At 44.1% G+C, this 27,398-nt stretch overlaps 1 protein-coding gene across 6 annotated transcripts in view; it reads right to left on the bottom strand.

Moving 5' to 3' along the window:
• B3GLCT (beta 3-glucosyltransferase) overlaps window positions 1-27,195 on the bottom strand; it is a 142,524-nt gene extending 115,329 nt beyond the window's left edge. For all 6 annotated transcript variants that reach the window (XM_073341270.2, XM_073341285.2, XM_073341250.2 and 3 more), the window contains exons 1-3: window positions 26,956-27,195; window positions 16,089-16,150; window positions 8,406-8,445 (exon numbers count right to left, since the gene is read on the bottom strand). In XM_073341270.2, coding sequence (XP_073197371.1) covers window positions 8,406-8,445; window positions 16,089-16,150; window positions 26,956-27,025 — 172 coding nt within the window. In that variant the 5' untranslated portion in view covers window positions 27,026-27,195. The remainder of the gene's footprint in view (window positions 1-8,405; window positions 8,446-16,088; window positions 16,151-26,955) is intronic.
• Between the last annotated feature and the right edge of the window lie 203 nt (window positions 27,196-27,398).

The raw sequence follows: 27,398 nt of genomic DNA, 5'->3' as shown, positions 1-27,398 counted from the left end.
CCAAGGACAGGATTTTGCAAGTCACTTTTTAAAAGTGGGGCTCAGTATGGCTGGGGTTAAAGATGCAAGGACCACCCCTTAACACCTGCCAAGGCACTCTCAGCCTGAACGCCTGACAGGAACAAATACAGATATGGTAGTAGCATGTGCTCTCAAGAGCTTCAGCCAGGTGATAAGTGTTTGTTGTGCAACTTTGGTGCTATGAGAAACTGTAAAATAGCCAACCAGTGGGTGGTGGAAAAATCAGGGAATTTGCCTGTCTACAAGATCAGACTTGAGAGCAGCCCTGGTCAAAGACATTGCATAGGAATTATTTCTTACCTGTGGAGGACCTAGCAAGCACCCACTGCGAGGCAAACTGATTCCAAGACTGAGCAAAGGAAAAGTGTCAAAAGAGGTTCACACTCAAGTTAATGGCAGACTGCATGGACATAAAGTACCTCACGTAGGTAGCTCAGAGTGATTCAGAAGGAGAGGAGACGGCTCTAGAGCAGTGGTTCTCAACCTTTCCAGACTACTGTACCCCTGAAGCCCGAGCCCTGCCACCCAGGATTGAAATCTAAGCCCCGCCACCCAGTGCTGAAGCATGAAACTTAGTTTTGTGGGGCCACCTGTGACATGGGGCCCTGGTCAACTGCCCTGCCAGCCACCCTTTAATACCAGCCCTGCGCTTGTAACCCCACCTAAACCTGCCCCACGACAGCCAGGTTGAGTAACACTGATCTAGAGTTACAGACCCCCTGGAAGACTTCTGCGTACCCCTGGTTGAGAACCACTGCTCTAGAGTACTCAGATGTGGGGTCAGGGATGCGACTCCAGTCCTTGATAAGCGATCCTGGCTCAACTCTGTCTCGTCAAAGTGCTTTGCTCAGTTATATAAAAGGCAATGAGCATAGGCAGTCTAATGGGCTTAACCTTGATGCAAAGATATTTGTGCCAGCATCTGTTTCATCTGAGCCCTCAGTTGAGCAGACTATGAATGTGGGACCTGATCACTTGGAGGAAGACATGGTTACACACCCTGTGCAGTAACTGGTTGTTCAAGATATCTACCCCTATGGATACAGGTTTTTGTGCCCCCTGTACCTTTGATCAGAGATTTCTCATGAACACCCAGCAAGCTGGTGGTTGGGGCCATCTCTCACAAGTGATGCCAATATCCTCAGAGACTTCCGGAAAAGAGCCTTTATAGGAATGAGAAAAGGAGTACTTGTGGCACCTTAGAGACTAACCAATTTATTTGAGCATAAGCTTTAGCTCACGAAAGTACTCCTTTTTACGAATACAGACTAACACGGCTGTTACTCTGAAACCTGTCTTTATAGGAATGGAGAGTAAAGCCTTGTACAGATGTTTGGGAGACCGAGGAAAGATCTTCATCAGAATCCTCCTCTTCCAAATCACTCTAGTGGTGGAGCACCAGAAGAAACATGAGGTGAAACAGTCGGTACAAGACAAATGTCCAAAGATTGGAAGTCCTCAGTACCACGAGTACATTGGAGCCAAGCAAAGGTGAGTCTGGTGTCTCAGATACAGCAAAGTCTCGGAGAAAGCAAAACTCCTGCAGTAACAAGTGTCCATGGCCTGCACCAAAGAGATAGTGGCTGAGGGAGTTGACGGTACCATGGACCTCGACTATTCCAAGGGGAGTCCAGTCAGAGCCCGAACGGGCTTCTTCAGTACCAAGTGAGAAGAGGTAGAGCTTCTCTTGCTGCCTCACTTCACTGACGGTACCAATGACCTCTCAGAGCCCTAGACTTTACAGGCTTTGGGCTTGACAGTGCCTCAGTACCTGAGGAACCAGCAATCTTGTGGGTACTGGGTCAGAGAGCAATGGGTGCAGAAGTGGCTCGAGTCATCAGAGACCACGACTTCTTTGGAGTAGATTCCCTACCTGGAGCACTCAAGCTACGGTCTTTAGGGGTCTTATTGGAGGAAGATTGGGTCTGCCTCTTAAGATGCCCCCAAACAGTGCAATTTATAGACAGTGGACTTATTCAGAGACTGGAGTAGAGGGCCAGGGTCAGAGGCTGGGCACAGCAAACTCCCCGTCATGAGGGGTCAAAGTTTGATCTCCCTGTTTTTTCTGGCTCTAAATTTTAATGCTAGACAGAAGATTCACTGTTGGGAAAGATGAGATTCCCCAAGGCAACAGATGCACTGGGAGTGTCTGCCATTCACCAGGATTGCCTCCTGGTACAACAGGCAACATTCAAAACTAGGTTTCAGAGTAACAGCCGTGTTAGTCTGTATTCGCAAAAAGAAAAGGAGTACTTGTGGCACCTTAGAGACTAACCAATTTATTTGAGCATAAGCTTTCGTGAGCTACAGCTCACTTCATCGGATGCATACTGTGGAAAGCGTAGAAGATCTTTTTATACACACAAAGCATGAAAAAATACCTCCCCTCACCCCACTCTCCTGCTGGTAATAGCTTATCTAAAGTGAGGAGAGTGATCACTTTAGATAAGCTATTACCAGCAGGAGAGTGGGGTGGGAGGAGGTATTTTTTCATGCTTTGTGTGTATAAAAAGATCTTCTACACTTTCCACAGTATGCATCCGATGAAGTGAGCTGTAGCTCACGAAAGCTTATGCTCAAATAAACTGGTTAGTCTCTAAGGTGCCACAAGTATTCAAAACTAGGCAAACCAGGCAGTAGTTTTCTCCCCTCCTGGGAGCTTTGTCTAAAAGGTACTAGGAAGAAAGCTACATAATTTTTTTTTCAAGTTAAGTTGTTGGGTTTTTTCAAATCTACTACAGCTAAAGCTGCTATTAAGTGCTAAGTACTAACTACTACTAAAAACAACTATAACCACGAAAAGAGCTAAGGGGACAGAGTTAATGTAACACTCAATACAGACAACTGCTAAAGCTCCATCACAGGCCAAGGTGGTTGAGAGGGAACTAAGGCCAGTTCACCCGTGCAGTGCTATATAACAACAGTACAGAGCATGAGACTGAGTAACATGCATGCACAGGCCGAACGGATGCTGCTATGAGAAATCTCCGATGAAAGGAGCAGGGGGTGCAAGCACACCCACAGTGGAGCATCCACAGAGACACTACTTGAAGAAGGAGCGAAGGATCCCAATAACTTACTGTTAGATGATACATATAGTGATATGGAGGGTGTTCTAAATACTTTGATACCTTCAGTATCAGAACACTAGGACAAGGGTATTCCTGTCTGAAATAAGCTCTGGGGACCCTTCTTCCACAATAGCCTAGGGTACTAGTTATCAACCTATTTACCACTGTGGGCCGGATATGCAGTTCTGAGCGTGTTGTGTAGGCCACATCCACATAATATATATACTACCTGTATGGCCCTGAGGATGTCCCATGGGCCACAGCTGTGTGCTGACTGGGCTGCAAGCGGCCCGTGGGTTGAGAACCACTGGCCTAGGGAGTGGCTGAGACTGTACAGTAGTGCTTAGTAGAGCCTAGTAAATAGAAGTGAGCAGGTTATTCAGCCATTAAAGCATCTAACCTATATTGCTCCAGGAGTTATGGTGAAGAACCCATTCATATAGCCCACAGATTTGTGGTAGCATTGTAGAGCATGTTCCTACCTGGTGAAAGGGTGATGGGAAAGATTAAATGTGTGCAATCATATTATGAAATGTGTGTAATTACATATTGTACTCCTGGTGGAATTCTGCACCAAAAAAATAAAAATTCTGCAACAAAAAATTTAAAATTCTGCACATAATATTTTAAAATTCTGCATATTTTATTTGTCAAAATAACACAATATAACCACACCAGTTTCAATTATTTTGGTCACTTATTTCAAAATATCCATTAGCAAGTATGTCTGTAACAATACAGGCCCTCCGAACCTCTTTAGCCCTTGCTAAAGAAAACCTACAGGATGCTCAAAAACAGCAAAAAGCCTGGTACAATAAACATGCCAGAGAGCGTTCCTTCAAAGTAGGGGTCCAGGTCATGGTCTTAAAGGCGCTCCAGGCCCATAAAATGGAAGTGTCGTGGGAAGGGCCATTCACGGTCCAGGAGCGCCTGGGAGCTGTTAATTATCTCATAGCATTCCCCACCTCCAACCGAAAGCTTAAGGTGTACCATATTAATTCTCTAAAGCCCTTTTATTCCAGAGAATTAAAGGTTTGTCAGTTTACAGCCCAGGGAGGAGATGACGCTGAGTGGCCTGAAGGTGTCTACTACGAAGGGAAAAGTGCTGGTGGTGTGGAAGAGGTGAACCTCTCCATGACCCTTGGGCGTATGCAGCGACAGCAGATCAAGGAGCTGTGCACTAGCTACGCGCTGACGTTCTCAGCCACCCGAGGACCGACTGAACAGGCATACCACTCCATTGACACAGGTAATGCTCACCCAATTAAAGTCCAACCTTACTGGGTGTCTCCTCGGTATGGGAGATCCAGGATATGCTACAGATGAGTGTAATCAGCCCCTCCTGCAGTTCATGGGCATCTCCAGTGGTTCTAGTTCCCAAACCAGGTGGGGAGATACGTTTTTGCGTAGACTACCGTAAGCTAAATGCTGTAACTCGCCCAGACAACTATCCAATGCCACGCACAGATGAACTATTGGAGAAACTGGGACGGGCCCAGTTCATCTCTACCTTGGACTTAACCAAGGGGTACTGGCAGGTACTGCTAGATGAATCTGCCAAGGAAAGGTCAGCCTTCATCACACATGCCGGGCTGTATGAATTTAATGTGCTCTCTGTCGGGCTGTGGAACGCACCTGCCACCTTCCAAAAACTTGGAGATGGTCTCCTAGCGGGATTAGGAGAATATGCAGTCGCCTACCTTGATGATGTGGCCATATTTTCGGATCCCTGGGCAGAACACCTGGAACATCTACAAAAAGTCTTGGAGTGCATAAGGGAGGCAGGACTAACTGTTAAGGCTAAGAAGTGTCAAATAGGCCTAAACAGAGTGACTTACCTTGGACAACAGGTGGGTCAAGGAACTATCAACCCCCTAAAGGCCAAAGTGGATACTATCCAAAAGTGGCCTGTCCCCAAGTCAAAGAAACAGGTCCAATCCTTCTTAGGCTTGGCCGGATATTACAGGCAATTTCTACCGCAATACAGCCAAATCGCTGCCCCACTGACAGACCTAACCAAAAAGAAACAGCCAAATGCAGTTCTGTGGACTGAAGAGTATCAGAAGGTCTTTAACAAAAAGCGACACTCATGTCTGACCCTGTGCTAAGGGCCCCAGACTTTGACAAACCGTTCCTAGTAACCACAGATGCGTCCGAGTGTGGTGTGGGAGCAGTCTTAATGCAGGAAGGACCGAATCAAGAGTTCCATCCTGTCGTGTTTCTCAGCAAGGAGCTGTCTGAGAGGGAAAGCCGCTGGTCAGTCAGTGAAAAGGAATGTTATGACACTGTCTACGCTCCGGAAAAGCTATGCCCATACGTTTGGGGACGGCACTTCCACCTGCAAACCGACCAGGCTGAGCGACAGTGGCTTCATACCACCACGGGAAAAAACAAAACACTTATTCGGTGGACTTTAGCTCTCCAAGATTTTGATTTCGACATACAACACATTTCAGGAGCTTCTAACAAAGTGGCTGATGCACTCCCCCGTGAAAGTTTCCCAGATTCAACTGGTCCAAATCGTCCTTAAGATGTGGGAAATATTGTTAGTCTTTATACAGTTAGTAGTATATTTCGAGATGCCTGGGTCTTATTAACTCTGTTTTCTCCTAGAGCTCCAGGAAGAAATCACAGCCAGTGTTTCACCCTATCTGTGATTTGGGGGGCGTGTCAAAAATATAAAGGGAAGGGTAACCACCTTTCTGTACACAGTGCTATAAAATCCCTCCTGGCCAGAGGCAACCTCCTGTTACCTGTAAAGGGTTAAGAAGCTCAGCTAACCTGGCTGGCACCTGACCCAAAGGACCAATAAGGGAACAAGATACTTTCAAATCTTGGGGGGGGAGCGGCGGGGGGGGGGGAGGAGGAGGAGGAGGAGGAAAGACTTTTGTTTGTGCTCTTTGTTTACGTGGTTGTTCTCTCTTGGGACTGAGAGAGGCCAGACAGAAATCCATCTTCTCCGACCCATTCTAATCCAAGTCTCCAATATTGCAACCAATATAGGTAAGCCAGGCAAGGTGGATTAGTTTATCTTTTGTTTTATGTGAATTTTCCCTGTGTTAAGAGGGAGGTTTATTCCTATTTTCTGTAACTTTAAGGTTTTGCCCAGAGGGGGATCCTCTGTGTTTTGAATCTGAATACCCTGTAAAGTATTTTCCATCTTGATTTTACAGAGATGATTTTTACCTCTTTTTTTTTTTTTTTTTTTAAATAAAATCCTTTTAAGAACCTGACTGATTTTTCCATTGTTCCAAGATCCAGGGGTTTGGGTCTTTGATGTTTTGTAACAAATTGGTTAGGATATTATTCTCAAGCCTCCCCAGGAAAGGGGGTGTGTAGAGCTTGGGGGGATATTCTGGGGGAAGACGTCTCCAAGTGGTCTCTTTCCCTGTTCTTTGTTTAAACGCTTGGTGGTGGCAGCATACTGTTCAAAGCCAAGGCAAAGTTTGTACCCTGGGGAAGTTTTTAACCTAAGCTGGTAAGAAAAAGCTCAGGGGGTCTTTCATGCGGGTCCCCACATCTGTACCCTAGAGTTCAGAGTGAGGAAGGAACCCTGACAGAGCCAACGAGAGGGGTCGCAGGGACCAGCCAGTCAGGGCCCAGAAGGCTCATATAAAAGGAGCTGAAAGGGCTGGATAGATCAGTCTGCTTGCTGGGACTGAGGAAGCTAGAGGAGCTCCTGGCTGACTGCAGGGGCTAAGGCAGGTAGTTGCTGGCAGGGAGCAGGAAAGCGAGGGAAGAGTTTCTGGATGGCTACCAAGACTCAATTAAGATGGGCTACAGGGAAGTGGCCCAGGGAAATGTAATTAGTTAAAGGGACATGGTATGTGGCTGCTACTTAGAGGGTCCCTGGGCTGGGACTTGGAGTAGTGGATGGGCCTGGGTCTCTCCTCCCACCCCCAACAGCCATTGGGAAAGTGGCTTTTCCCTGAGAGAAGGGAATTTAGACAGGCCTATGGAAGGGACTGTATGTGGACCTGTTACGGCCCCCCTAGAAGGGGGCTGAACTGAGACTGACCCAGCTGGATACCTGGGGACACAGAACTAAAGAGCAGGTGAAGAGCCTCCAGGGATGAAGCCCTGGGGGATGCTGCTCCATCCTGGAGCAGGAACCTTCACACATAAGCTGACCACCTAGGGTACTGAGATAGGACTTGTTGGTCAGACTGAGGACCGAGCCCAGGGCGAGCTAAAGAGACATTGCCAACAGAGGGGTACCTGTACCATGATGGGCCCAGTTGGATTGTTGAAGGACTGAGCCCAGGGAGGGCTGTAGGACATTTTGGACTTACACTCCAGAAGGAGTTTGTTTGTTTGCAATCGGACTGTGAGAGAGACTTGGCGGGAGGGCTGAGTCACCAAAGACCCGCCTGACAAGCACAGCAGCTGACGGGTCACCGTGAGCCTAGAAATTGAGAAACTGCAGGCACGCAAACACTCAACTGGGGGTGCTCATGAGAGGCGGGTGCCACCCCATTACATATTCACTATCATGGTTAAGCCTTTCTTTGCTCCTTCTACAATAGCCTGCAGGCCAGTGTGGCAGTCTGTATGAGAATACACTGGCTCACAATCAAAAATGTAAATAATGAAACTTTGTTTACTATTTTCACTATGAAAAGTTTCTCCGTTACAGAAGGATGTTTATTTTTATTACGTTTTATGCACTTTTCAGTTAGAGAGTTTCTCCATCTTGGAAGATGGCCTGGACATTTTCAACATTCTTTTGAATGGGTACATGAAAAGTGAACTCTATAGTCTGCCTCACATGGCATATCCAATAAAGATATTTGTTCTGCTACTTAGCATTATACTAGTGTTTCCACATGTGCTTAACATATATTTATCTAAGTTTTTACAAATCTACTATACTATTCGACCTTTAGAGTTGTAGTCTCACAATTAAGTCCTTACAATTCAGTTACATTCTAAGAAGCAACTTGATAAAAAAAATACCACTGTGAGGTATTAAGCTTATTGTCTCAATGACTTTCATATCACAGATAGTTAGAAAAATCCATCTTATTTATAAACTATCAGCTCTGCAAACGGCTAGCTGTTCTATTGCTAGCTCATGTATCATCCCCAAAAGATTCTGGAATTAGCAGTTAACAAACAATACCGTTGAGTAATAAGGTGCCATTTTACATAGTGACTGATCTAAGCATAACTGTACTTTAACACTACTAGTAAAGCAGCTATAAGTAAAGAGAAAATAAGCATTACGCAAGACCACTGACAGAACATGAGGATACATATACATTTCAGTAAGGGACTACTATAGCTTTGACTAAGAAGAATTTGTTTACTTACCTATGTTTATTTTATTTGATTTTCCACTTTTTTCAGACTCCTGTTTTAAGAAAAGAAAAAACCATGAGGATGCCGACAAAAAATCCTAATGTTTGCTTCCAGAGATCTAAATAATGAAGTGTTCATCAGGTTCTATCCGAATTCTTAGCATGTTTTAACAGACTCTAGGATTAAAAAAATCCTAGAGTAAAGCCTTTCAACCCTCAGGGACAGCTATTTAATATAATAAGGACATTTTCTACATGGTCATACAATGATTGAAGCAATGTATTTGCATATTTAAAGAATCATTGAAAAGCATTTTATAATGCTTATTTTTTAACACATTCCTCCATAATTAGATTTGTATTACTGTGAGCATTTTACTTTTTTTAAAAACGTCCTTTGTGGATACCAGTTGTGACTAAACACATAAAAAGGTACAAAACACACACAAAAAAAAAACCATAGCAAATTCAGGAACTCCTCATTCATACATGATCCGCTACCACATGTCTCTTGAGATAAACAAGATGGATGCGGTAATACCTTTTATTGGACCAATTTCTGTTGGTGAGAGAGACAAGCTTTCAAGCCACAGTGCCCTTTTTCAGATCTGCAAAGGTTCTTCCAGCATCACAGCACAAGGCAAGGCGGAACAGAGGGTTTAGCTTAAATAGTTAGCACACACACCTCTACCCCGATATAACGCGGTCCTCAGGAGACAAAAAAAAAAAAGCTTACATTGAGCTCTTCTTCTGGTCTGGGTAACCCATTCCAGTGCTTCAGATATAGAGTGATCACTCTCTGAAAAGTAAAAAAAACAACAACAAAAAACAAGGAGTCCTTGTGGCACCTTAGAGACTAACAAATTTATTTGGGTTTAAGCTTTCGTGGGCCAGAACCCATTCTAGCCCATGAAAACTTATGCCCAAATAAATTTGTTAGTGTCTAAGGTGCCACAAGGACTCCTCGTTTTTTTTGCTGATACAGACTAACATGGCTACCACTGAAACCTGTCATCTCTGAAAAGTGTTCACTAACAAGTGATGTGGTGTTTTTGTCTTATTTTCCAGTGATAGTTCATTCGAGAGCATAGGGATTGTCTGGTTTCACTCACATAGTTCTTGAGGTAAGCTCCTCACAGAACAAGAGATATCAATTGGACAAGAAACTGGATATGAGTCAGCAGTGTGCCCTTGTTGCCAAGAAGGCTAACGGCATATTGGGCTGCATTAGTAGGAGCATTGCCCGTAGATTGCGGGAAGTGATTCTTCCTCTCTATTTGGCACTGGTGAGGCCACATCTGGAGCATTGCATCCAGTTTTGGGCCCCCCACTAGAAAAAGGATGTGGACAAATTGGAGAGAGTCCAGTGGAGGGCAATGAAAATGTTTAGGGGGCTGGGGTACATGACTTATGAGGAGAGGCTCAGGGAACTGGGGTTATTTAGTCTGCAGAAGAGAAGAGTTGGGGGGGCGGGATTTGATAGCAGCCTTCAGTACCTAAAGGAGGGTTCCAAAGAGGATGGAGCTAGGCTGTTCTCAGTAGTGGCAGATGACAGAACAAGGAGCAGTGGTCTCAAGTTGCAGTGGGGGAGGTCTAGGTTGGATATTAGAAAACACTATTTCACTAGGAGGATGGTGAAGCACTGGAATGGGTTACCTAGGGAGGTGGTGGAATCTCCATCCTTAGAGGTTTTTAAGGTCCGACTTGACAAAGCCCTGGCTGGGATGATTTAGTTGGTGTTGCTCCTGCTTTGAGCAGGGGGTTGGGCTAGATGACCTCCTGAGATCTCTTCCAACCCTGAGGTTCTATGATTCTATCTCCAAGTGGCAATAGACCCTACCAGGGCAACAGATTCAAAACCTGCACTCCTATCTCCTCTGCTATAATGTTCAAAACACCTTTCAAGATCCATGGGTTCCACACATGCCTATCACAACATGTGGTGTTCCACATCCAGTGCACTAAATGCCCCAATAGCAACTGTGTGGGTGAAATCAGATAATCACTATACCCTCAAATTACACAGGAAAAACACCACGTCACTTGTGAGTGAACACTTTTCCTGTGCCAGCAATGCCCCTCTGCCATGTACATTGGCCAGACCGGACAGTCTCTACGCAAAAGAATAAATGGACACAAATCAGACATCAAGAATTGTAACATTCAGAAACCATTAGGAGAGCACTTCAATCTCCCTGGACACTCAACAACAGACTTAAGTGTCCATTCTTCAACAAAAAAACTTCAAAACCAGACTTCAACAAGAAACTGCAGACTGGAATTAATTTGCAAATTTGACACCATCAAATTAGGCCTGAATAAAGACTGGGAGTGGCCGGGTCACTACCTCCCACTGTTGATACTCACACCTTCTTGTCAAGTGTTGGGAATGGGAATGGGTCACTTCCACCCTGATTGAATTGGCCTCGTTAGCACTGACTCCCACTTGGTAAGGCAACTCCCATCTTTTCATGTGCTTTATATTTAAACCTGCTTACTCTATTTTCCACTCAATGCATCTGATAAAGTGGGTTATATCCCACAAAAGTTTATGCCCAAATCCATTTGTTAGTCTCTAAGGTGCTACAAGGACTCCTTGTTGTTTTTTCACAGAGCGATCACTATATCTGACCAATCAGTCCTCATCCTCAAAGGAAATTTACACAACACTTTCAGAAGATGAGCCTGGGAGCTTATGTACTCTGACAGACCCTAAAAATCATGGGCTTAACAGAAACACTGAATTTATGAGTTATTACAACAATCTGTAATCCTTTAAACCCCTCTTTTTGTCCTATGACTGCAGAGGTGTTAACGGACCACTTTACCTTGAATATTCCCTTACAATAAATGCAAACTACTTAAGCTAAACCCTCTGTTCCACCTTGCCTGGTGCTGTGATGCTGGAAGTACCTTTCCCAGACCAGAAGAAGAGCTCAATGTAAGCTTGAAAAATAGTCTCTCTCACCAATAGAAGCTGGTCCAATAAAAGATATTACCTCACTCACCTTGTCTCTCTAATATCCTGGGAATGACACAGCTATAACTGCATTGCATACTGAGATAAACAACATTCTTAAAGAAAACCCCTAAATCCAAGTTACACCATAGAGTTCAAAGAAATACAAAAAGGCTGCTGCAGCTGCACAAATAAACCCCCATAATTTCATGTTATACACATTTGTGATGGAATTTTAGCGGCGTGCTTAGAAACAGAGTAGTGACATTACAGCATCACAGAGGAAACCAAGACGTAAGTTCTAAAAATATCTGGGGAGCTTATTCAACTGATTCTGAATAAGCTGAAAACTGATTCGAAAGAGTGTGTGCTTGAGCTCGGCTGGCTGATAGAGAGACTAGGGGCTTGTCTACACTGGCAATTTATAACGCTGCAACTTGCTCGCTCAGGGGTGTGAAAAAACACCCCCCCAGAGGGCAGCAAATTTCAGCGCTGTAACATGCCAGTATAGACAGTGCACCAGCACTGGGAGCTGCGCCCCTCGTGGAGGTGGGGTTTTTTTCTCTCCCAGTGCTCTGCCGCGACCACACAAGGCATGTTAAAGTGCTGCCACGGCAGCGCTTTAGTGTTGCCAGGGTAGACTAGCCCTAAGTTTAATAGCAGCTTGGGCTTCCTACAAAAGTTCTAAAAAGAAAAAAGTCCCAGTTTGCATAGTTTCTCACTGATAGCACCTCTTCAATGCCTCCATTTCCCCACATGTAAAATCAAGATAAATATCTATTTCACAGGGATAGCATAAGGTTTAACTACGTTTAAAAAGTGTTTTGAGATGCTTAGAGGGAACGGACTAAGTACACAAGTACTGTTTATTTATTGTTAAATAGTGAACTTATTTTTAATTCCCCTACCATTGTGTCTGTTAATTCCTGACTATAAATAGAACCCCCCCCCGACATTCTTTATCATTTTTCATTTTATTTTTTGGGCAGTTTGTTTTATCCACAGAGGAAAAGAAGACATGTCAGGTCCTGCCCCTTGGGGGATGAGAGGCAGTGAGGGATTGCGAAGTGTGGGGTGGCCAGGCCGAAGCTGAGCAGCACTGCAACCCTGTGTATGGAGTTCACAAACTCCTGAAGCAGGGAGCAAGGCCAAGCCTCAGGGGACAATAGCCAAAGGAGCTATCACTGCGGAGGAAGTTTTTCATTTTAATTCTTCATACACATTGGTTTTTATTTTATTTTGTGTTATTCCGCATGTGCAAAAACCTGGGGCTCTGACTGTAAATCCCTCTCCTCCTTCCCATTATCTCCATCTAATTCTTTGGTGATTTGTTGGGAATCTCTCCCTCAATCAGACCCCACCTTTCATACCCACATATGAGTTACAGTAACCAAGCCTGGAAATCACAAATGTATGAAATCTGTGTCCGACAGAATGAGATGCAAACTGGGCTGGTAGTCTAAAGCTTGATCTACACTATAGAGTTAGGTCAACGTAAGGCAGCTTGCGTCAATCTAATTCTGTAAGTGTCTACGCTACAACATTGCTCCCGCTGATTTAAATTGCCCACTACACCAACCTAATAACTCCACCTCCACGAGAGGCATAGCACTTAGGCTGATGTAGTTAGAGTGACGCATTGTCTGTGTAGAGACTATATTACTTACACAGCCAGAAGCTGGCCACTCTGGGGCAGGGCTGCTCCAGCTGTCAGTGCCCCACAATATCCCAAACAGTTAAGTCAGTAGAAGCACTCCTGATTAGGACACGCAACACTGACAGCAGGGGCATAGTGTGGTCATGAACCACTGCAGTAATTACTGCAGTGGCTGTACGTCAACCTACTTAATTTTGTAGTCGAGACAAGGCGTCAGTCTAGTTTCCAGAAAACAGGTATCCACCTTGGAAAACACACCTTCACAACTGTCACCCTCAGTAACAGTGGCAGCAAAGTAGACAAGGGCAGAATAGTCATGAAGAGTAGGCCAATGACTTTTGAAGATAGACCTTCCATGCAGATGTATGATGCACACATAACCTTGCTCTCTGACAGCGATGTCGGAGAGTATCTGGAAGAGATACTTACTCTTTCTGGACATACAGCTCTCAGACTCAAAATAATTTGTAAAAACAAACAGGGCAAAACCTGATATCAGTTGGTTGTTATTTTTAAAATTAAAACTAACACAAACAAAATGCATTTTATTTGTTAGTTTGATCTAGAAACATAATAAAAAGAGCAGTCATCTAATTCTCTGGGCATTCTTAACAGTTTTTTTTAAAATACACTAAAATAAGCAGACCCAACAATTTCCCCAGATCAACTCAATACACAGCCTCAACATAAATATAACAAATCAATCAACTACACACAAAATTCCCACAGTCCAACACCTAGCATAACCAACACATTTCATAAACCAAGGAGAAAGACAAGCCTTGCACATGAACATAAACAAAACAGAAGCTGGATTTCATTTGTAATCCACAATGCTTCTACCCTGGACGTGTGCGCCTCAGCCTACCAGTAAGCCATCCTCTAACTCTCTCAGATATGTCTACACTACAGCTGGGAAGGGTGATTTCCAGTACAGGTAGACAGACTCACTCTAGCTTGCTCACCTTAAACTAGCACGCTAAATATAGCCGTGTGGGCACTGCAGCACTCACAGCAGCTCGGGCTAGCCGCCCAAGTCCAAGCATGCTAACTTGAGGTGAGCTCGCACAAGTCTGTCTACCTGCACTGCGAATCACCCCTCCTAGCTACAGTGAGACATATCCTCAGATGCCCTCCATAATGGGAGCAATATTGGTCTTTGTGGCCCCTTCTCTGACCTTGAGTTAGCATTCATCCACAATGTTAAAGTAAAGGCCAGTTGAGAAATTTTCTCTAAAGAGTAAATTCTTTCAGGGGTCACAGACAGACAGGGGTTGCTTATTATAAACTGATAGAACAGTATTTACAGTATGCCATACAGTTCAGGAATGTCCTCCAAAACTGCCCAGTAATTCAAGTTTTTACTGGTAAGCACATAGGGTTGTATGGTGAAGCTTGGCACAGTTGTCACCTGTGCCATTTCTGTTCTACAAATAGAGGATTATAGTCTACAGAATTCTCAAGAGAGCACTTCTATAGGGATTAAGTTAATTTGAGTGAAGTTTTTGGAATTCTGACTTAATGGGAAGGACTTCATAACGCCCAAGACAAGTAAGAGCATACCCTGGAAAGTGACAGAAGCAAGATTTTCATTGTTTCTTTTAGTTCTACATTTGACTGAGAAGCTGCATTAGAAGTAGCCAAACAAAAAAGCATCTGATGGTAATGAAAATACGACAACTTATCTTTCATACTAGAATGCATGTATGTCAGTACCTCAAAAGTTTGTGGTACAGAAATCTGAATGTATTAAGATTAATGCTGGAGCCGCAATATCCAGCAAAAATTAAGATTTATGAACATATTAATTAGGTCTTTGACTGTGATGATGCCAAGAGATTACTGGATGCAAATTCTTCAGCTGATTAAGAATAAAAAGTGGATATTGCTCACAGAGTCTATCCCTGACTAATTCGTTTTTGGTTCTTTTTTTTTCTTTTTTTAAACCCCCAAAACCTAGCAATTTTGTTATTCAACTAAATGGGGGCAGGGATGGCTTTACCTGAATTTAGGAGTTACTTATGTGGTGTTCTCACAATATAAAAATTAGATATGCAAGTTTTATTTGCAGAGTGGCATGCATAGAAATATGTCAGATTTAATTTAGCAGAAAGGCACCATTTGATCCTCAAGTTATTCCATATTATTCAAAATCAACAAATAAGTAAAACTTAACACTTCCTATCCCCACCAAGCAGGTGTACATACATACATATACATACACACACACACACACACAAAGTATAAAATGAAAACTGGGAGGAGCTCTGTGTTGATAGTGTTGTGTGTTCAAAATTTACTCTGGATAACTTCGTCAACTGCTATCTGTTTATACTAACTACTAAGGTTTTTACTCTACTTTTAAATGAGTACTGGACAGGAAAAATGTTTCTGTCCTCCAATTACTAAACGCAATAATTTTATTTTTGAGTGACTTCTTGTCATGCCAAAGCACTCTGCTTACTGTACAAAAGAACCTACTTAAAATGTGATAATGAAAGACTTCAACTGACATTACCAACTGGCAAGACAGAAGAGGAAGACAGTGTAGGAAAGCAGCTACCACAATATGTGATCAGTACCACAAAAAATGAAAGAATTTGACAGTTGCAGGTCTCAGCACTGCAGATTTGGGGACTTCCATAGGCCAATTTATAATTGTATATATATAAAATTTATGTCTAAATTGCAAAACAAGTTTTACAACATTTCTGTTAGAAAAATGGATGTGTTAAATAAAATAAAGCTATAACTCTTAAAATACAATATCAAAATATATTAGATCCAGTTTAAGAAAGGGATTGAAATGAATAAAATCAATATAGGACCAGGTGTGGTCATTCTAAGAACTCTTTGGGTAGGAAAAGCTGTAAGATAGAGGCTCTAGAAAAGTGGTATTACTAAAGATGTGCTAGGCGCCTCAGAGAAAATAAGGCAGCATTAGGTCCTGGCTCCAATGAAATCAATGACAAAGACCTCATTGAGTTCAAAGGGATCAGAATTTTACCCGCGGTCTCTTCCCCAAAGATTTTATAATCTAGATGGTACATTACTGCTGCGACAGAATTAGAATTTACTACCTGTGATACCAGTCGCTCAATCTGTTCCTTTGCATCTTCAGCAGCTACACTTACAGCCAAAGCTGGGAAAAAAAAAAAAAGCAAAAATAATATATTTTTTCAAAATACAGTAGTTGATCATCACATTGGACAAAGTTCTGCCTTTTTAGAACAAGAAAGCAACTTAGATAATAGTCACTTAATGTGGAGAATATTTGTGATAATCTTTTCAACCACTAGACAATCTGCTGTTTGAGAAGCTGCATTGATCTAGCCTGACAATTCTGTTATCATACATTTCTGAACAGAAAATTGTTCTTTGATGTGAAGCCAACTGATTTTGGCTTCAAGTCAAAATAAATCTCATTTAAAAAAAGAAAAAACATCTGGCCAGTCCAATGATTCAGATGATAGTGCAATGTATCATATGGGAGGACTTAGATTTCACTCTACCCTGAGGTTAAGGGTTGTGTTTATTATAGAGAAGACCCACTGGAAATCCAGCGTGAAGGCGAGTTCATACACAAACTCTCTGAAATACTGTCAGGAGCTGGCATAAAACTATCATAACTGAAGAGGGTCATCATATTTCTTGATCACATACTCTGAACAGCAAGCAGTATAGCCGTTTTTAATGCATGGGGAAAGGAGGTCCAATTAGGAATTAACAGGGTGAAGAGAGGCCCAGGCTCCCAATTTGGACTGACCTAATATTATCTTGAGTCCCTGCCCACTGGTAAGTTGAAATTGCCTTAGGAGCACACACATCCACATTAATTTCTTTCTAACCTTTAAGTATTTAAAATTTGAAAAAAAGATTTTTATTAATTTTTCTGCTTCCTTCCCAATGTAACTTTTTAGCCAATTTACCTGCCTGTAAAATGGGGATTATATTTACCTCAGGGGGCTGAGGCTTTGTAAAGATTGTTAAGATTTTTTTTTTAATTAAAGGTGACAAAGAAGTCAAAAGTATTCTGAACCAAAACTGCTATAATTTAAGGAAAGATCCAAAGACTCCACTCAGCCTGGTCACTTATTACACAATTACTGTTTCCCTTGACACCAAGAAAGCCTTCTACTGGGTCAGATGAAGTTTCTTATTGCGGCTTTTAAACATATAAAGTTTCGAATGAAGGTTTTAAAAAATGAATAGCTACTCTTTATAAATCTGCTTAGCCAGAATACTAGTAAATAGTATCCCCACTAGGCATCTTGTAATTTAGGAGAAGGAATAGGCAGGATTGTCCCAACTCTTTTGTTTTTTCATTTCTGGTTATCCATAGTCCTATACCCTTTAAATAGGAGCCCAAATGTCACTAAATACCTAGGAACTGCATTTCATGATGACATCCCAGCTACTGTTGAAACTAATCTCTAACTCATACCAGTGGAGACAAGAAAACAGTGGTAAACAGCCACCCCAAAACATCTAATGGGGAAGACTTGATTTGATTAAGGCCCCTGTTCTTTCAGGGGTTACGCATGGGAAGACCCATGGGATTCAATGGCACTCTCCATTAGTGCAGGGGGTCTACCCGCACAATGTTATTTATTTTCAAATCAGACTAAGAAATCATTTTGCACTCCTATTTTGAAAGGACACAACGTGTTTTGAGAACTCCAGTGTTTTCTAATGAACAACAAAGGCTACACTACCACTTTTGTTGGTATAACTTATGTCGCTTAGGGGTGTGAAAAAACACATACCCCTGAGCGACATGGGCTATACCGACAGAAGCGCCGGTGTAAACAGTGCTATGTTGGCAAGAAAACTTCTCCCGCCAACATAATAAAACCATCTGCACGAGCGGTGGTAGCTATGTCAGCTAGCGAGCTCTCTCCCGCTGGCATAGAGTGGCTACACGAGTGATCTTACCAAGGTGCAGCTGCATTGGTTCAGCTGTGCCGCTGTAAGCTCACTAGTGCAGACATTGCCAAACACTAATTTTATACCTCTCTGAAAACCTCAAAATCTTATCCTCTATCTACTATATGAATCAAAATAACTGCATTTGGAGCACTACACAAGGAATACCTTGCATAGGCAAAACAGCTCCATGTCCTCTATTTGACGGAATTCTAATTTCAAGATTAATGCAAGAAATCATCCTTTGGGAAACTTAATATTCGCAAGGCATTAACCTGAAAATGATGTATCACCAGGTAAATTGTGTTGCTTTGCATGACTGCAACATAAATATAGAGTTTCATTATTCTCGATTTTTAACATGCCAGTGAGGGGTTGCATAAAGGGATCTGACTTTAATATGCAACTGAGACTGAAAAGAAATACTTCCTTTCTCATCAGATCTTTAAATAACTCACACAACACAGCTTCTGAGATTTATAAAATATTAATTTACAGGATCCTTAAAATAAATCAAGGCTTACACAGCTAACCTGGAAAAAAGACTGTACTATATCCTTGACAGCACAGAAGAAAATCTAAGGAGTTATTTAGAGATGAAGTAGGTTATAAATCTCTCTTTTATATTGTCAAAAGGTACATGGATCCCACACGCCTTAGAAACATAGAATATCAGGGTTGGAAGGGACCTCAGGAGGCCATCTAGTCCAACCCCCTGCTCAAAGAAGGACGGATCCCCAATTAAATCATCCCAGCCAGGGCTTTGTCAAGTCGGACCTTAAAAACTTCTCAGGAAGGAGATTCCACCACCTCCCTAGGTAACACATTCCAGTGTTTCACCACCCTCCTAGTGAAAGTTTTTCCTAATATCCAACCTAAATCTCCCCCACTGCAACTTGAGACCATTATTCCTTGTTCTGTCATCTGCTACCACTGAGAACAGTCTAGAGCCATCCTCTTTGGAACCCCCTTTCAGGTAGTTGAAAGCAGCTATCAAATCCCCCCTCATTCTTCTCTTCCGCAGACTAAACATATCCAGTTCCCTCAGCCTCTCTTCATAAGTCATGTGTTCCAGTCCCCTAATCATTTTTGTTGCCCTCCGCTGGACTCTCTCCAATTTATCCACATCCTTCTTGTAGTGTGGGGCCCAAAACTGGACACAGTACTCCAGATGAGGCCTCACCAGCGTCGAAGAGAGGGGAACAATCACGTCCCTCGATCTGCTGGCAGTGCTCCTACGTATACATACTAAAATGCCATTGGCCTTCTTGGCAACAAGGGCACACTGCTGACTCATATCCAGCTTCTCGTCCACTGTAATCCCTAGGTCCTTTTCTGCAGAACTGCTGCCCAGCCATTCAGTCCCTAGTCTGTAGCGGTGCATTGGATTCTTCTGTCCTAAGTGCAGAACTCTGCACTTGGCCTTGTTGAACCTCATCAGATTTCTTTTGGCCCAATCCTCCAATTTGCCTAGGTCCCTCTGTATCCTATCCCTACCCTCCAGCGTATCTACCTCTCCTCCCAGTTTAGTGTGATCTGCAAACTTGCTGAGGGTGCAATCCACACCATCCTCCAGATCATTTATGAAGATATTGAACAAAACCGGCCCCAGGACCGACCCTTGGGGCACTCCACTTGATACCGGCTGCTGGCTAGACATGGAGCCATTGATCACTAACTGTTGAGCCCGACAATCTAGCCAGCTTTCTATCCACCTTACAGTCCATTCATCCAGCCCATACTACTTTAACTTGCTGGCAAGAATACTGTGGGAGACCGTGTCAAAAGCTTTGCTAAAGTCAAGGAACACCACGTCCACTGCTTTCCCTTCATCCACAGAACCAGTTATCTCGTCATAGAAGGCAATTAGATTAGTCAGGCATGACTTGCCCTTGGTGAATCCATCCTGACTGTTCCTGACCACTTTCCTCTCCTCTAAGTGCTTCAGAATTGATTCCTTGAGGACCTGCTCCACGATTTTTCCAGGGACTGAGGTGAGGCTGACTGGCCTGTAGTTCCCAGAATCCTCCTTCTTCCCTTTTTTAAAGATGGGCACTACATTAGCCTTTTTCCAGTCATCCAGGACTTCCCCCGCTTGCCATGAGTTTTCAAAGATAACGGCCAATGGCTCTGCAATCACATTCGCCAACTCCTTTAGCACTCTCGGATGCAACGCATCTGGCCCCATGGACTTGTGCACGTCCAGCTTTTCTAAATAGTCCCGAACCACTTCTTTCTCCACAGAGGGCTGGTCACCTCCTCCCCATGCTGTGCTGCCCAGTGCAGTAATCTGGGAGCTGACCTTGTTCGTGAAGACAGAGGCAAAAAAAGCAGTGAGTACATTAGCTTTTTCCACATCCTCGGTCACTAGGTTGCCTCCCTCATTCAGTAAGGGGCCCACACTTTCCTTGACTTTCTTTTTGTTGCTAACATACCTGAAGAAACCCTTCTTGTTACTCTTAACATCTCTTGCTAGCTGCAACTCCAGGTGTGATTTGGCCTTCCTGATTTCACTCCTGCATGCCCGAGCAATATTTTTATACTCTTCCCTGGTCATTTGTCCAATCTTCCACTTCTTGTAAGCTTCTTTTTTGTATTTAAGATCAGCAAGGATTTCACTGTTAAGCCAAGCTGGTTGCCTGCCATATTTACTATTCTTTCTACACATCGGGATAGTTTGTCCCTGTAACCTCAATAAGGATTCTTTAAAATATAGCCAGCTCTCCTAGACTCCTTTCCCCCTCATGTTATTCTCCCAGGGGATCCTGCCCATCAGTTCCCTGAGGGAGTCAAAGTCTGCTTTTCTGAAGTCCAGGGTCCATATTCTGCTGCTTTCCTTTCTTCCTTGTGTCAGGATCCTGAACTCAACCATCTCATGGTCACTGCCTCCCAGATTCCCATCCACTTTTGCTTCTCCTACTAATTCTTCCCAGTTTGTGAGCAGCAGCTCAAGAAGAGCTCTGCCCCAGTTGGTTCCTCCAGCACTTGCGCCAAGAAATTGTCCCTTACATTTTCCAAAAACTTCCTGGATTGTCTGTACACCGCTGTATTGCTCTCCCAGCAGATATCAGGGTGATTGAAGTCTCCCATGAGAACCAGGGTGTGCGATCTAGTAACTTCCGCGACTTGCCGGAAGAAAGCCTCGTCCACCTCATCCCCCTGGTCCGGTGGTCTATAGCAGACTCCCACCACGACACCACCCTTGTTGCTCACACTTCTAAACTTAATCCAGAGACACTCAGGTTTTTCTGCAGTTTCATACTTGAGCTCTGAGCAGTCATACTGCTCTCTTACATACAGTGCAACTCCCCCATCTTTTCTGCCTTGCCTGTCCTTCCTGAATAGCTTATATCCATCCATGACAGTACTCCAGTCATGTGAGTTGTCCCACCAAGTCTCTGTTATTCCAATCACATCATAATTCCTTGACTTTGCCAGGACTTCCAGTTCTCCTTGCTTGTTTCCCAGGCTTCTTGCATTTGAGTATAGGCACTTGAGATAACCCGCTGATCGCCCCTCTTTCTCAGTATGAGGCAGAAGCCCTCCCCTCTCATGCACTCCTGCTTGTGCTTCCTCCCGGTATCCCACTTCCCCACTTACCTCAGGGCTTTGGTCTCCTTCCCCCGGTGAACCTAGTTTAAAGCCCTCCTCATTGGTTAGCCAGCCTCTTGCGAAGATGCTCTTCCCTCTCCATTAGGTGGAGCCCATCTCTGCCTAGCACTCCTCCTTCTTGGAACACCATCCCATGGTCAAAGAATCCAAAGCCTTCTCTCCAACACCACCTGCGTAGCCATTTGTTGACTTCCATGATTTGACAGTCTCTACCCAGGCCTTTTCCTTCCACAGAGAGGATGGACGAGAACACCACTTGCGCCTCAAACTCCTTTATCCTTCTTCCCAGAGCCACGTAGTCTGCAGTGATCCGCTCAAGGCCATTCTTGGCAGTATCATTGGTGCCCACATGGAGAAGCAGGAAGGGGTAGTGATCCGAGGGCTTGAAGAGTCTCAGCAGTCTCTCCGTCACATCGCGAATCTTAGCTCCTGGCAAGCAGCAGACTTCTTGGTTTTCCCGGTTGGGGCGGCAGATAGATGACTCAGTCCCCCTGAGGAGAGAGTACCCTTCTCTTGGGAGCGGTGGTTGTGGAACCCCCAACCCTAGGACAGTGCATCTCATGCCTTCTAATCGGCTGAGTCTCCTTCTGCTCCCTTCCCTCAGACATATCATCTGGTCCACTCTCCGCTTTAGTACCTGTGGAGAGAACATGAAAATGGTTACTTACTTGTATGTGTGTTGCTGGTACATGGACGTTCCCCTTTTTTCTTCTGGAGGTCACATGATGCCAATTTTCTTCACCATCCTCCTGTCCCCGATGTGCAGCCTGGTCTGAATCTTCAGAACCTTGTGCCCGTAGAAGCATATCCTGACGTCTGTCCAAGAAATCTTCAGCCTTGCTAAATCTGTTATTCCCATCTCCTACTTCTGCTGTTCACCTAGGACACTCTCTCATATGCAGTTTCTGTGGCCACCAAAATTCACTTTTTGGACATAGTCCAGAAAAGTAATGACAATGGTAGTCTAAATATGTCACTATCCTTATTCCTGATAATTTTACATTCTCAGCCCTGCTCTTTTCCAACAGATAAGCACAAAAATTTACTTTGTATCCTTCGCACTAAGTGAACTGGGAAGACTTTTCAAATATTTACAGAGGCCACTAGTGGCTTTAGAGTTTAACATGCACAAATATTGAATTATCTTTTGGCAGACAATCAGTAGAAAATGACTGCTCAAAGAATTTCTTAACACTCAGGAACCACTCCCTCGGTAGATTACTCAGTGCTCTGAAAAGAAGGCACAAGGCGGAGCTGAGCTGTAAACTCTTTGGAGTAGGGACTGTCTGACTGTTCTGTGCCAGTGAGGTCCTGGTCCAAGACTGGGGCTCCTAGGCACCACCACACTACACATAACAATAGTGGTGTTCTCCAAACATTGCCACAAATTCAGACAATTGCAGTATGTTTCATTTAATGTTTCTTAGAAGAGACCTATTCTGTTCTCCAAACTCACAAGTACTCAAATGCCCACTCAGACCTCCCAATTCCAGAAACACTTCCAATCCCCTAATGTTTGTCAACCAATATACATATACACATACACACACCCCTCGCATGGAATAGTTACCATGTTACATGATAATCATAAAAGTATTATGAGAAGAATTTGATTAGCTAGTGAATGTTCCAGTTGTGGAGGCACCAAGAGAAACCACATAAGTCAAACTCATTAACCAATTTATCTTGCAGGCAATCTTTACAATTGTCTAAGAAAAAAATAGTAAGGAAATCACATAAGTGTTACCTGCTATTTTAAGTTCACATTTTTCATATTTCAAATATTGTAGACTTTGACCTGGTTGACACCTGTAGTTGTTTATGTGATTTGCACAGCAATCAGCCATAAGTTGAAAATGTCAAGTTCCAGTCCCCGCCCTCTCTGGCTGGCTACCAGTAGCCATTCTGATTCTACTTCCATAGTAACTGAAGTTGAATAAGGTAAAGGCGAGCAGAGCACTTTTAGATATTTTAAAACCACCGCTCTCCTGCTGGTAATAGCTCACCTTAAGTGATCACTCTCGTTACAGTCTGTATGGTAACACCCATTGTTTCATGTTCTCTGTGTATATAAATCTCCCCACTGTATTTTCCACTGAATGCATCCGATGAAATGAGCTGTAGCTCACGAAAGCTTATGCTTAAATAAATTTGTTAGTCTCTAAGGTGCCACAAGTACTCCTTTTGTTTTTTCAGAAAAAGTCAGACTCCCTGGTTTTCAGCCGATTTCCACTAAAATTGGAAATTGAAATCCGGGAAAGTAAAATAACGACTTTTAATTACCATTGATCTTTTTCTAAAGTTCCCCATTACATTCATGAAAATTGGGATGGGAAAGGTCACTGGCAGATAGTATTGGAGAGGGAAAGCTCTCACTTATCTTTTCCACTACTCAACTGGTAAACAGCAGACTACTATGAACCTTCATTCTATAATAATAAAATGTTTTTCTTTACATTTAGAAGTGTTCCCTTTTAGAAACAAGAGGAGCTTCCACACACTTAAAATGATTAAAAAATTTTCATTTAAGGTACAAATATTTATAAGAGCAAAAGCATGGTATAACCAGATCAAACTAAAGCATATACCAAGGACCTAAAGGACGTTTATCGTATATTCCTCTTTGAGGGCCTGACTTCAGGGAGTCTTTCCAATTGAGGTGCTTTGCATCGGTCTCTTAACGAGGTAATGAAAAACTATGATATTATCCCTTACCTTATGAGAGTCTTTTCATGTGTTATTGTTTACATATGTCAAAAAACACTGTTAATAAACAGTTTTCAAAAATTTGAAATACTTGGGAACAGCTAGGTTTAGAATGCTGAAACAGCTGATATTACTGACTCTTGTAGGTACAGCATGCAAGACAGTCCTTGGACTTTTACTAATTATCATTTAATAAAGAGATCCTTTCAGCCTGGGTCTCTCTTTTGGTGCCCTGTATTATTTTGTTGCCTTTGTCAGATTCTCACAGCACTCCAGGGTTTCGGTAACAGCTACATTGCTGCTGTCGCTCAGACAGATCGAGGTCTTTGATACTGAGACAACCCAGGAGCAGTAAAGAGGCAAAATAAATCAGTCTTTTTATCTATTTACATTGAAGTTTTTATACTAACTCTTCTTGACTGCTACTGCCCTATTAACTTCAAAGGCTTCTAACCTAACCAGTAAAGAGAAAGCCTTGTTAGTGCTACAAACTTGTTAGGCCAGAGTTTTGAGGGGTACTGGGAGCTCCAGAACCCCAAACATAATGTAAGGCAATTAAAACAAGTCACATTTAATTTTTTAGATTAGCCCTTTAAAGAAGCAACTGAGACATCTATGAAAAAATATTCAGGCTGAAGTCACCTTTTAAACTATTAAAAATGATTCCCTAAAATGTTTATTATGTACACTATCTCTTTATATGAAATATAAGATGGGGGGGGGTTGGGTGGAGGGGGTCATTCTGTTGTGGTTCTTTATGAAAAAGTCCTGAGCCTAAGACTAAGTATAAAACTATGTAAATATTTTTCTCCACTGTACATGTTACCAGCAAATACATTTCATAGAACAAAGTTCAAAGATATCTAATTACCCTTTTTGTAAAATGGCAATGGAAAAGAATGTTTAACACTGTTGAGAAATATTCAACTTTCCGTCTGCCATCTCAAAATCACAGGATGCTTGTGAAAGAAGAGGCTGCTCTTAGCTTAAAAGAAATGGGTATTTCTAAGACTATGCAAACTAAGGTTCTGATCCTGCAATGAGCTCCATGTGAGCAGATCCCTAGACCCATACTGACACCCATTGACTTAAACTGGGTCCACACACCTACAATTCCATTGCCCTCTCCCCCTTCTGAAGTTAATTAATTTTTAAGGTTTTTTTAAAAAACTGACTGACTTTCCCCTCACATAGCAATAAACTTGAAGCTGCTATTCTAAGGCTGGGATGACAATTTGGAGAATGGGAGATTCACCTTTATCAAGAAACCTGTTTCAGTGATATTTACAGTCAAGCAAAATCCTTCATCCTGAGAGGGACTGAAATATGGCTTTAAAAAGAGAGTGTCAGATAGTTTAATCCCAAAATGCAGTTATTTTGGTGAGGAAGATAAACTGTACAAGAAAGAAAAACCAATATTTTTATTTGAGTTTGAAGTTTGTTTATATTTAAATATTCCCCTGCAGGGTTTGCAACCCCAGAAGTGTGTTAACGAAAAAGAACCAGATATCAAGGTTGGTTAATAACAAATTGACAATGCTATGTTATTCTCCAAGATGAGATAAATGTTTTTTTTAAAAATCAGCACAAATAATGAAAAACAAATTAGATTTGGAAGAGTCTTTCATTTTTACCCATCCAGGCAGTGGTTTCCAAACTGTGGTACACAGACCACTGGGCTGTGGAAAGCTGGCTGCTCACATGGGACTAACTCTCCTCTTTTATTCTCCCATCTGCCAAAGCACATTACAAGTCAGGTAAACCACATTAATACCGGGAAAGTATTTCCTTGTTTTATGTTAGCAATTGCTTCTTGCAATATCGAAAGATGGGGAGATGCTCCATGACACTCCTCTGTATTAAGAGGTGCTCCACACATCCTAAAAACCTTGCAGCACCCCCAGCCTAAACAGCTATTTGGACTAGAGGTATGAATTATTTGGTTTTTAAAACACTTGATTTTTACCTGACTGGGTCCCCATCCAGCCCTAAGAGTTGGCAATTTCTCCAGGACTCTACCTAGAGGTTGTGGAATCGCCCTAAGTGGAGATTTTTAAGAGCAGGTTGGACAAACACCTGTCAGGGCTGGTTTATGTTTCCCTGGTCCTGCACTGGGCTGGGGCTGGGTTCCAGCCCTACCTTGCTGTGATTCAGGCCCCACGCAACCACCAGCGCTTCACAAACAGCACCAGACACAACCCCAGCCCTGGCAACCCCCCTCCCGCCGCAGCCCGCGGGCTGGGGCTCTGTGGGAGGAGGCACCCCCCAAGGCTCCCCCGCCGGCCTCCAGGCAAGCGGAGGGAGGCTGCGGTCCCTTCCTCAGTGTCAGGGGAGCAGCGCGGGACCCTACCCTGCCCCGGAGCTCGCGGCCAACGGCCAGCAGCACCCCCGGGCGCCAGGCACAGGACTCCCGGCCCTCACCAGAGAGCCCCCTGCCCGGCGCGGGACGCTCCGAGTCCGGCCGGCGGGCGGGCGGCAGAGGGCGCCGTGCGGGGCCCCAAGGAGGCGGCTGCTCGCCGCCTCCTCCCCCAGCCCAGCCCATCCCGCCAACAAACTTCGAGGGAGGCGGAACGTCCCTCCGCAGCCGTGTCCCCGCCCGCGGAAAGGAGGCGAGCGGCCGCTGCGGCTCCGGTGCCGCCTCCCCGCGTGCCCGGTCTCTCCCCCGCCAGCAGCGCGCAGACCGGAGCCCCCCCGGCCACTCACCCGGCGCGCAGATCGGCGGCAGGAGCAGCAGCGCGGGGAGCAGCCAGCCGCCGCCGCGCTCCCGAGGCATCCTGGCAGCGGCCACCGCCCGCGCGCGGAGGGGAGCGGCGCGTCTGGCTCCCCGCCTCCCTCTGCAGCAGGAACTCAAGCCAGCGGCCTCGGGATGGTGCCTCTGCCGCCGCCAACCCGCCCCCGCTGGAGCGCGCCCGCCCGGCACAGCCGGGCGCCAGGAACCAGAGAGCTGCCGCGGCGCGCGAGAGGCGCCATCTAGCGGGCGGCAGGGGGAAGGGCGGCCCCTCGGGGCTCCACACACCTAACGGCTGACGAGCCTGACGCACCGACTCCACCCTCCTGCAGAGACCCACCCGCCCACACACCCACACCTCCTCACCCCCATCGTACTCCCCGCACGTTCCCCTCTCCCTAGAGACCCCCATCCTGCA

This window comes from Lepidochelys kempii, chromosome 1, assembly GCF_965140285.1.
Source record: "Lepidochelys kempii isolate rLepKem1 chromosome 1, rLepKem1.hap1, whole genome shotgun sequence".
NCBI classification, from domain to species: domain Eukaryota; kingdom Metazoa; phylum Chordata; order Testudines; family Cheloniidae; genus Lepidochelys; species Lepidochelys kempii.
This window is presented reverse-complemented; position numbering and strand designations above follow the sequence as displayed.